This window comes from Eimeria mitis, genomic scaffold, assembly GCF_000499745.2.
Source record: "Eimeria mitis Houghton genomic scaffold, Emh_scaff1398, whole genome shotgun sequence".
NCBI classification, from domain to species: Eukaryota; Apicomplexa; class Conoidasida; order Eucoccidiorida; family Eimeriidae; genus Eimeria; species Eimeria mitis.
In genome coordinates, this window is record NW_024013703.1 from 1 (window position 1) to 11,240 (window position 11,240).

Below are 11,240 nucleotides of genomic sequence, written 5' to 3' on the forward strand. Positions count from 1 at the left end.
GCGCTTACGCGCAGCATGCCAAAGCCGTCGATAGGCTCCTGAGCTAACTCTGCGCTAACTCATGTTACAGTCACAGCGCTCGAGATAAGCCTTCCCCCAAAAATAGCTTACCTCCCCTCCAGTCTCCAGGTATCCTCTGTGCGGCGGCGCTAGTGTGTGGGATTTGAACGTATAGGAAAAGGCGTGACGTTAGTTGCAGCACTCCTTGCGGAAGTCCTGCTGCAAGATGTAGCTGAGGTCCCTAACGAGCTGCCGTAGAGTGAGAAGACGTACAGTAAGAGCACCCAGAAAGCAGAGGGCCTCCCATCGAGTCCTCGGGTAACCTATACACAGCGGCCTAGAGGGCATGCTCTGCTACGGAGAGGAAGCGGGATATTGTGACCTGTTGCATCACTCCCTGCAACTCAACCCCACGTATTGGCCCGTCAAAAAAAAACACTTCGCTGCATGCACTAAACACTATAGGCGATTCTTAAACACCTACTTGTTTCTCACTAGCCACCCTACGCGGAAGTAAAAATCTACATACGAACTTCTGACAGACCACGGGGAGCACTACAGTACACCGCAGACCGGACCGTAAGGCTTTGCGTCCCGTCTTGCCATCTCCCCAGAAGAATAGTGCACGAATAGACTTTAATTGTAATATAATTGAATCTAAAGCAGTGTGATGACGTATAGTTTCATATAGGCGCAAATTCCACGTCGATGCGCTCTACCTGTCACTGGGGGCTTCTCGTCTATACGCGAAAGGAGGGCGAAGACACGCATTCGTCGCAGCGGGCGTTTATATTTGTTTTTTCAACGCTTTCCAAACGATACATTAATAAAATAATTCTCTTTGCTACAGACAATCAAGAGCTTGTTCGTAAAACGATCATATGTTCTCTTGGGGGGCGATCGCTGCACCGTTGATCCCACGAAATCCCAAACCCTCCCAAACCGGGTATACAGCGTTTCGTGGCTGTCCTGGCGGAGGTTGCCTCTAATTCATGTTCACGCTTTCATGCTGAATCTGATGGTGTTGTAACCCCTCTTTACCTTCCAGACCACAACAGTTTCTGCTTCCGTGGTCAACCCAACGGTCCGTTCTCAGCCTTCGTCTAGCAAGGGCGACAGAGCTGCGACGAACCCGAGGGAATTATCAGCAGATAAGTCTGTAACAGTTTTCATTCAGGCTGCTTGCTTGATTGCTTGAGGGGGTAGTATTGTTTGCTTCCGGGTTGGTAGTGTGGCCTTTCTTATGCAGCGAGATGGATGGGCACCTCGAGCATCGTCTTACCGTAAATATTGGCTCTGAAGCGGCGGAAGCTGAATCATTGATGACACCCAAAGATGAAGTGGCTGCTTCAAGAGAGCAGACCACGGCACGCGGTAAGAAGGGTGCACCGGCCAGGCGACAGAGGGACTCGCTGCATAAGAGAGGATCCGTCTATGCTTCTCTTGTGGTCCTGGCCTTCACAATTGGTCTTTTACTAGGCACACAGCTGTCTTTCCAACGGGTCCAACTGGGCATCCCTGTCCGCCTTCCCCTTCTCAGGGACCGTAAGGAGCAGGAACTCTCGCTGGAAGCGCCTCCGCGTCATTCATCTTTGCCAACGAAAGATGAAGCTGGATTGGGCACTACCAAAGTGTGCCATGCACGTCCTCCATCCATACCACAGCCATCGTCTCACGATGCATGGGGCTTGCCGCTTCTTAATCACTTTGAGCAGACGCTGTCTCCGGAGTTGAAGCAAGGCAAAGAGGAATTTGCTTCTTTGCTGCGCACGTTGGGCTCATCTAAGGATGAACCCAACGAGGTCTCACGTGCCATAGAAAAGAAGGCAGCTGAGGCTCTCTCTGGAGGAGAGGTGGACGAGTTGGTTGGGATGACTATTTCTCTACGTGATGTTAAGCCGATAAAGCCAGCCGAAGAAGAAGGCGCGCATGTGCCACGCTCAGTCAATGTCAAACGGGTCGTGAGTGTGCAGTACCCGAGTATCGTGATGGAAGTAGTGGATACGGATACTGGGCATACGCATGCGATGAGAATCCGAGTGTTCTCTGCAGAGGGCATTCGGAACGCGCAAGAGGAAAAGGAACTTTTGGCATCAACGCAAAGGTGGGCGGACTCGGAGGAGGTAATCGCAAGGCAGGCATCGCACGGCACGCCGGCTCATTTGGTTGCAACGCAAAAAGGTTTTGCAATTCCCTTGTATACGGGAAACGTTGCAAATGTTCCCGACGTTGTTTTGCATCGGGGATTTTATTTCTTCAGTCGCGTGCAGATCACGCAAATATTGAACGGAGAATCCAGTTTGGGCTCTCTCGCCATGGCCGACATTTCAGTGCGCGCAAAGGAGTACATTGCCCACCGTTTGCTTCATATAGTGCTTAAACTGCAGCAGGCGCTACTCAGCCACAACGATCTTGACTGGAACAACATAATAGCCCGTCCAGATGGCTCTTTATTTATTGGTGGTTTCGATGCTTGCATTCCTTTCGGAAAAGCTATTGGGGTGCACATAAGGCTTTCTGGGAGGCACGTGGAGCCGACGCTGCGGATTCAAGAGGGCGTGTATGGAGGTGATGCTGTTCCTCAGGCGAACAGCGACCTTTGGTCCCTGGGAATGCTACTTTACGAGCTGTTCACAGGCGGAGGTGTGCCTTATACTGAGGAGGAGAGCGACTACGTCGATTTTGCAGAGTCCATGGCCAGATACCTCATCGACAAGGAAGTGGACCCTGTGGAGCTCGTGTATGACCTGGATAAGGCGAATTGCCCGGTCAGATGGAAACAGCTTATCATGAAGCTTCTTAATCCCGTCGGAGGCTCAAGAATAACGGCATGGGGAGTCCTCATGGAGTTTCCCGACCTTGTAGGCCACCGCTTGCCAAAGTAGCGCCAAGATGTATCTCATTTTGTCGTCATTGAAGCCAAGGGAAAACAGCTCATTTTTGACACATATCAGCGCAACCAGTGGCTTAGGATGTGCCTAGGGGAATTTTGTCGGATGCGTAGGCNATTTTTGACACATATCAGCGCAACCAGTGGCTTAGGATGTGCCTAGGGGAATTTTGTCGGATGCGTAGGCCGCCGCCTACCAAGGCACCTTCGCCTTGCGTACATAATATATTCGTGTTACATTTATTTGCTTACAACAGTCGAGATGGGCAGCGTTGCGTGTGATAAAGGTCCTGCACCTACACTTTGTTTCTCGCCCGTGCATTGCACTTGCGACCAAGTAGACTGTCAGTTATCACTGACGGTACGTGTGTTCCGCACCTTCATTCTTGCTAGAATGACAATGCCCGGCCACCGTGCGAACCCTTGAAAAGGTTGTCGAAGCGTTCCGACAATCTTGTTTATTCTCGAAGGAACGGGTCCATATGGCGTATTTTTAAGACATCTGCTCTCTTTGCAATGTAACAACCACACAAAAACAAGGAATACGCAGGCTTTAAATCCCGTCCGGCAAGGCCGACTGCAACGCATCTGAACTTCAGTGAGATATAGTTGCTTGGCGGAAGCTACTGGCAGCGCTAGACTAGGAATGTGATAGCGATGATGAAGCAAACAGCATCAACCAGTCAGGTGATACGGATGATCCGGAAATCTGCTGCGGTGGCAACAGGCCAAGCAGCACATGAAGAAACAGGTTTTTCGGTTGTCCGCTACACTTTTGGCTTCTGTTTGCTTATACAGACTGTCAACAAGNTGAAGAAACAGGTTTTTCGGTTGTCCGCTACACTTTTGGCTTCTGTTTGCTTATACAGACTGTCAACAAGAGGCATTGTAGCCGGTTGGCTTGTGACGTGGGTTTTCCCTGGTAATAATTCTCCAGATGGTTATTGGCGGCGCTCCCCTTTAGGGGTTGATTCTTCGATTCGAAGCCTGATGCTTCTGCATCCTTTCTTCCTTCGTTGGAAATAAAAATGTATACACACGTAGTCTCGGGGGCAGGTACCCCAACTCGATCACGAGCTTGGCCAGAATTGTTCTACCTTGAACGACTCTCCAGCCAACTCTGCACTTCGCTTTCATACAAGCACTATAGATACCCCTGCATAAGTAGGAGTAGCAAATACCACAGGCAGCACTCGGACTGGCTGGACCCCAGGGCAGAATAAGCATTGCTCTCTCCTGAATAATAGTTTCCCCGTAAAAATGCTCGAGAGAACGATACATCTCGGCAGGCAGCTTGAAAGCGTACGATTTGCTTTTGCTCTTTATTCAGCATTGTTTTACAAGTAGTGCATACCTACTAATTCCCACAATGTGGCGCGTGGTGATGCTGCTAACTATTCACAGCCACCCAATGCACACCAGCCCTCACAGTACACGCTACGCATTGCTTCCTGCACAAGAACATCTGTCGAATCAGTAGGAGCGAGATGCGGGAAGTGCATTTTAGGGCGGTACGATGAAGGAGCATAAGCAACTGAAGCCGAAGGTTACTGCTTGACTTCACAGGCCTAGGTGGTGCGCTGTGTACCCCTCTCACTAAATATATTGTGGCACATCTGCAGCCAGACAGACGGCGATCTTCACAAGAACGGAGCGAAGCCTCCGACAGAAAGTGCAGACAAGGCATTTTAATGTCCACACAACTAGATGCTACACATTCCTAAGAGANCTTGACTTTGAAATAAACTAAACAAACAAAATCCAAACTAAACTGAATATAAATAGAATTGAGTTAAACCATTTGGAATGTTTGGCTCATCGGAACGAACGGCGCTGAGCAAGCCAGGTCATGGAAGTGCAATGCAAGTATTCGTTTTTGCGTCCTTGGCACTGGCCAAGCGAACGACACCTGGTTTCCACAGGTTCTGTTCGAGATGGGCGCCTTCTGGTAAGTTTTGGGCGAAGCAGATGTTTGCACGCACTTCGTTTCATAAGTACAACTCTCAGTGGGTAATTCAGCTGGAGTTCGGCTTGTGGCCGACGCCTGTTGACTTGACGGTCACCTGGGCAGAGGGGCGGCCAGAGGAACTTCCTGTTGCCTCAATGCGCTTCAACACCTCCATGGAGTCGTCTGTCACGGTGCCAAACACAACGTGACGGTTGTCCAGCCAAGGCGTGGCGACAGTCGTCACAAAGAATTGCGAGCTGTTGGTGTTCGGCCCTGAAGCAGCGCAACAGACCAAGAAGATAAATACGCCAAATTAAACCCCCTACCCTGGAGAATGCGGAAACCCTCAATACAGTGTGCGTAACATTTAGCAGAAGAGCAACGGTATCCCAAGTTGGTCTATACCATATTCTCATAAAACAAGAGATTACATGGCTGTGCAGCTCCATGTTGCACTGCACTACACCGATTGCGTATCGTTGCTGCCTGGTGAAATACACCTTCGCCTATCGAATGNAACACCTACCGGCGTTTGCCATAGAGAGGATGCCTGGGCCAACGTGCTTCAGTTCGAAGTTCTCGTCGTTGAAAGACGGCACTGGTGATGTGTCTGCGCCTGGCAGAACGTTTCGCTGTACATCTCCTCCCTGAAGATAAGAAACAGAAAAATAACAAAACCATAGGCTCAAAGCAACGGCTCTGGCTGTATCTAATGTAAGTGACGGCTATGAGTACGACGACGGGAGAACAGGAACGGGCGGCAACGGCGGCTGACCTGAACCATGAAGTCAGGGATAATTCGATGGAAGGATGTCCCGGTGTATCTTGGGAGGAGGTCTGCCACAGAGAAAACAAAATGCAAACAACGCAGTCGCTCGTCTAGCCAGGGAAAGATTAGACATCGTGCCCACCAAGAGGCACCAAATGAAAGCATACAACCCTGAATCCCTGAATCTAAAAAGGACAATGAATATCTGTTAGCAGGCTCTGTTCTATCCCAAAGACAATTCGTGCAATCGGTAACCTACCGACGAAGTTCTTTACAGTCTTGGGCACGACGTCTGGCCTCAATTTGAAGTTCAGAAATCCAATGGCTTCACCGTTAATAGCAATCTCCATGTATGCCTCCTGCAGACGCCACAGCTCCAATATAACTCTACGGTAAACCGTTGCAGAATGCGAGCACAAAAAGGGCGAGCAGGGGGAAACGCACCTTGACAGGGTCCGCTGCGGCCCGTAGGCAGGCAGTCACGGCCAANCAAGGCATGAGATCGAGGTTGGTGGCACTCTGAAAAGCAAAATCCTACTCAGCTGACATCATAGAAAACACGGAGCTTCTGAGACGATGGATGCAGTATTTGCAGTTCCAACGCTGCGCTACATGAACCCAGACGGAGGCATTTGCCGCATAAATAGCATCGCTAAATAGGATGCAAATCAGTGCGTATAGCTACACAAAAGAAGCAACTTCCTATGAGCCCGCTTCTTTAGCTTCAAATGCGCTTTGACAGGGGTGGCGGCAGCCCACAGACCAACGGGGTGTGACGGGTTTCCAACTCACGGCTGCTGTTTTCATCTTTCCTGGAAGAAATTGACGGATAACAGTAAGAAAGAAACCTTTAAAAACAAATAAAACAAAAATGACGAGTGTAAGAGGGCGTAGACAGCTGCAGCAAACAGTTGGCATCCGGCGGGCGGGATGCGCCTGGCGGTGGCGTGCGCAGGCGACGGGTAGCAGTGGAGGGAACTGCACGTACAGCAGCCATACCGGGCAACTTACACCAAATTATCGAGATTATTTTCCATTATTTTTATCTAACTCAACGCGTTTTCACACTTACTATTTCTCTATTTCTTTTGTATTTCGCTCGCTTGTCAAGTCGGTGACCGGGGCCGCCGTGGGGTGGGAGCGGAAGCGTCCAACTACATAACAAATGACCGCTACTTAATTCCCAAAAGACAAATTTTGAAACGAGGAGAAATTTCACTAGTACAGTAATGCCCTCCATCTAATGGTATATACTGAGGCGAACCAGCGGTTCCTGCCTCCGACACGACCGCCAGCCCCAGCCAGCCCAAGCGGTGAGTCGCTTTCTTATGCAGGAAGTATAAAGTTAATGGTGTTGTTTTCCTCCTACCTCTTCGATTTCTTCTGCAAGTGCGTTTTAGGTGAAAGGCTTGGGTCTTGGAGCTCCTGCCCGCTGCGGTCGCTGGCATTTGACTTAGCAATGGAGCCTCAGGGAGGCAGCGCCTCGTTCTTGTCTTTTCTGATTGCTGCATTCACTTAGCTGGAGGCTCCAGAACAAGGGAATGACTCTGAAAGCGCCGCTGCAGGCCAACCAAACGATAGGGGAGCAGCTGCCTGACCAGCTACAGCATAGCCGGCGGCAGCCGCAGCAGTAACGGCAAAAGAAGCGTCAACTACAGCAGCAACAGCAACAGCAACAGCATGCTCTTTCGCTCTGGCTTTCGCCATGGAGCAGCGGTACAGGCTGCTGGGCTGTTGCTTGCTTTGCTGGTACTGCTCCCGCTGCTGCCTGTTGCAGTACTTCTTCTGACAAGGGAGCAACGGCAGCTAAATGAGCAGCAGCAGCAGCAGCAGCAGCAGCACGAAGTAGATCTGGCAGCTGCAGGCGTCCGGCCACTGGAGGTACCCTTGGCTATACACTCCGTGCAAAGGCAGCAGCAGCAGGCGGGGTCAGATGAAGCAGAGGCTCTGCCTGTGTACTTGCTGGGGCAGAAGGCGCAAGAAGAACACCGGGAACTGCATCAGCCAGAGAATAAGCGGCAGCAACACTATGGCCATCCACTATGGCACCTCCTGAAAGGAGAAGCAACGTTTGAATCAGAGAAGCCTCAGCAGCAGCAGCAGCAGCAGCAGCAGCAGCNCTCCTGAAAGGAGAAGCAACGTTTGAATCAGAGAAGCCTCAGCAGCAGCAGCAGCAGCAGCAGCAGCAGCAGCCGCAGCCGCAGCGGCAACGGCAGCAGCGAGAGGAGACACCGAATGGATGGATTCCCCAGGGCCTTTTAGGGGAGCGTCCAGATGATTCCTTACCTCATGGAGTTACTGTGTCTGTTGCTGCGCCTGCTGCGCCTGCTGCTCCTACAGCACAACCGGCTGCTGCTGCACCTGCTGCTGCTGCTCTGTCGTCGATACTACCGGCTGAGTATCACACAGGAGTCATGCCGCTCACTTTAGCTCCCAGCCCTCCATCTACTGCTGCTGCTGTTGCTGCTACTGCTGCTACACCGGGGATCGCAAGAGATACTGCAGCAGCAGCAGCTGCTCCCCCCGCTGTTGAAGCTGCGTCTATAACGACACCCCCGCCAACCTTTATGCAACAACAACTGCAGCAACAGCAGCTGCTGCTGCAGCAACAACAGCAACTACTGCAGCGACAACAACACTGGACAGGATCTACCACTACCCCTCTACATACGGGGGCTGCAGCAACACCCCCACTCCCTTCTACTCAGCAGATGTATCTCCACCGTGCTGCGGCTACACCGCTTGTGTTGTCGCCATTTGGCGGCTCAACAACCTCTCCCACGAGGCAGCAGCAGCAGCTGTACGCGCAGCACCAGCAGCCGCTGCCATACCTTTTGCTTCCTTCTGGTACAGCCACAGTTGCTGCTGCGGCGCCTGCAGCTTCATCTCTTGTTGGCCTAGAGCCCAAGCAGCAAGGCAGCAACGGCCAACTCCACATAGGTGTGCAGCAGCAGAATGAGCTGCAGCAGCAGATGCGGCAGCAGGTGCAACAGATTCAATTCGAGCAACGCCACAGAGCAAGCAATGATGTTGCTGCTGCTGCTGAGATATCTACACAACAGGAACTGGATTCACCAGCAGCAGCAACAGCAACAAAGAAAAAAACAACAGCAGGAACAGTGCCAGCAACTGCAACCGAGAATGAGCCGTCACTTCTGTCTGGGTTTATAGAAGAGGAAACCAGCCAAACAGCTGAAGAGAAAGCTGATGTATTGACAGCAGATACAGGTGAAATTCCCCTTGAAGATGAGCAAGATAATGANCTGAAGAGAAAGCTGATGTATTGACAGCAGATACAGGTGAAATTCCCCTTGAAGATGAGCAAGATAATGATAGCTCTGCTGTTGCACCGAGCTGGGAGCCACGCACAGCAGCAGCAGCAGCAGCAGCAGCAGAAGCCGCATCAGACAGCACAACAATAGAGACAACAGAAACACCATCCGCCTCCCCCCCCACTAAGAAAGATATCCGGTGGGGTGCTGCAACGATGGGTGAGGCTGTAGAGCTCCCTGAGGCAGAGTTGAAACAGCAGCAGACAGCAGAGCCAGAGGTCTCGAAGGAAGCAGGTGATGGAGCTATCGTCAGCAGCACACAACTGGGGGATGAAGAGGAGGACGACGAGGGGAAACCAGTGATAGATAGAAACCAAGAGGAGTCAGATGAGGCAGAGGAGCTAGAGGACTTTGAAGCTGAGATACATGAACTGCAAGCAGCAGCCCATCATAAAGAAACAGCAGAAGAATCACTTATAGAAACAAAAGACGAAATGATAGACGCAATGGAGGAANCCATCATAAAGAAACAGCAGAAGAATCACTTATAGAAACAAAAGACGAAATGATAGACGCAATGGAGGAAGGGGTGGTGATAGAATCACAAACAGGCTTTGGTTCCAGCGGGAAGAGAGTAGAATATGAGGATGCAGACAGCGATGAAGACGAAGATAGCGATGAAGAAGATGAAGATGATGAGATACACCAGCTTCTTCTTAGCACCAGCAGCAGTAGCAGCAGCAGCAGCAGCAGCAGCAGCATCGGTGGCAGCAGCAGCACTAGAAGCGGGCATTCACACAAAATGCAGTGGTTAGACAGCGATATTTCTAGCGTCGATGCAGACATCCAGCACGTCGATGTAGCAGCGGCTAAAAGGCCGATGCACGATGATCATCAGTGGGAACATGAGCAACAGCAGCAGCAGCAGCAGCAACAGCAACAGCAACAACAGCAGCAACAGCAACAGCAAGAGATCAGTCTAACGATGACAGGCTCAGCAAGCAGTCTGCCGATCGCAGTCAGTCCTGAAACGCTTACTGTATCTGGTGCGGCTTCTCCCCTTGCTGCAGCGGCTTCTGAGGCGGAGTCTGCTGCTGCTGTTCACCCTATTGCTGCAGCAGTTCCTGGCTCTTCTCTCACTCACACTCCCGTAGTAGATGCCTCTACAGTCATCACAGGTCAAGATCTAGGCACGCGGGTGCTTCTACACCCTAGCGGGGATCCGGCACTGCTGCTGCTGCAGCAGCCGTTGCAACAGCACCTGCAGCAAACGACCCAACAACAGGTACTACAACCGCTGCAGCAGCCGCTGCAGCAGCCGCTGCAGCAGCCACTGCAGCAGCCGCTGCAGCAGCCATTGCAGCAGCCGCTGCAGCAGCCACTGCAGCAACCGCTGCAGCAGCCACTACAACAGCCGCTGCAGCATCCACTACAACAGCCGCTGCCTCAGCCTCTGCAGCAGACGCTGCAGCCACCCCTGCGGCAGCAACTGGGAGACGCCAGCTCTTTGCTGACTCCGCAGGAGTTAATCAAGCAGCAGCAACTGCAGTTGCAACAGCAACGGGCAATGGTGGAGCAACTGCAGCAACAGGTGGCAATGCAGCAAGACTTGCTGCTACGGGCTCAAGAACAGCAGCTGCAACAAACTCAGCACCAGCGCATGCAGCAACAGCAACAGCAACTCCTACATATGCAGTTAGCCCATGTCAGTGAGAAACAACAGGTGCAGGGAGCTTTGCTGCAGCATCATCTCCAACAGCTGCAACAGCAGCAGTTGCAGCAACAGAAACTCCAGCAACTGCAGCAGCTGCAGCAGCAGCAGCCTTTACAGTCACAAACGCAGGTGCTATAGGTAAGACAGCCTTTTATATTGGTCCTGGTTTTGGTGCATTGTATGCTGCAAGAGCAGCAGCAAGAATAGCAACAGCAGTTGCTGCTGTAGAAGTAGCAGTGCCGGCACCAGCCGCACAAGGGATACTTGTTGCTGCACCTAGGGCTGAACATGCCACACAGTTACTTTAGCTAATAGCCCCGCTAGATGTAGCAGAGAACATAAAAGCATCCTAGAGCTGCAGTTCTATGGGTAGAAGCGCCGCGGGCGGGAGGGACTGTAGAGACTATGGCGGCGGCGTTTGCAACGAAAGATGCATCTGCATATATGATGCATCTGCCTGTATGATATGTGAGAAATCCGGTGACCGTCGGGAATACACTTCATTGCTGTACACGCACATAACTAGAGTGCAGCCGCAGCAGCTAAGCTGCCATAGCGGCAGTAAGCTTATTAGCAGCTGTTGCAGCAAAGGCAGCAGTGGCAGCAACAGTCGTCGTTTCGTTTGCAGTTATGAAGTAAAACAGACA

The 11,240-nt window shown here is 51.6% G+C and overlaps 4 protein-coding genes across 4 annotated transcripts; 3 read left to right on the forward strand and 1 right to left on the reverse strand.

Annotated features, from left to right (window-relative positions):
- Window positions 1-1,253: 1,253 nt before the first annotated feature.
- EMH_0036080 (uncharacterized protein) lies at window positions 1,254-2,885 on the forward strand (the record flags this gene model as incomplete). The annotated part of the gene is made up of 1 exon (XM_038022274.1): window positions 1,254-2,885. One exon carries the CDS (start codon window positions 1,254-1,256, stop codon window positions 2,883-2,885), a length of 1,632 nt encoding a protein of 543 aa, XP_037878128.1.
- A 2,020-nt stretch (window positions 2,886-4,905) lies between these two features.
- EMH_0036090 (18 kDa cyclophilin, putative) lies at window positions 4,906-6,414 on the reverse strand (the record flags this gene model as incomplete). The annotated part of the gene is given in 7 exon segments (XM_038022275.1): window positions 4,906-5,111; window positions 5,365-5,485; window positions 5,614-5,675; window positions 5,867-5,966; window positions 6,052-6,094; window positions 6,098-6,126; window positions 6,400-6,414. Coding segments are annotated over 7 exon segments (576 nt in total).
- Window positions 6,415-7,287: 873 nt separating this feature from the next.
- Window positions 7,288-9,430, forward strand: EMH_0036100 (uncharacterized protein; the record flags this gene model as incomplete). The annotated part of the gene is given in 5 exon segments (XM_038022276.1): window positions 7,288-7,535; window positions 7,688-7,724; window positions 7,728-8,835; window positions 8,907-9,392; window positions 9,396-9,430. Coding segments are annotated over 5 exon segments (1,914 nt in total).
- Window positions 9,431-9,456: 26 nt separating this feature from the next.
- On the forward strand, window positions 9,457-10,731 carry EMH_0036110 (uncharacterized protein; the record flags this gene model as incomplete). The annotated part of the gene is made up of 1 exon (XM_038022277.1): window positions 9,457-10,731. The coding sequence occupies one exon, from the start codon at window positions 9,457-9,459 to the stop codon at window positions 10,729-10,731; it is 1,275 nt and encodes a 424-aa protein (XP_037878131.1).
- Between the last annotated feature and the right edge of the window lie 509 nt (window positions 10,732-11,240).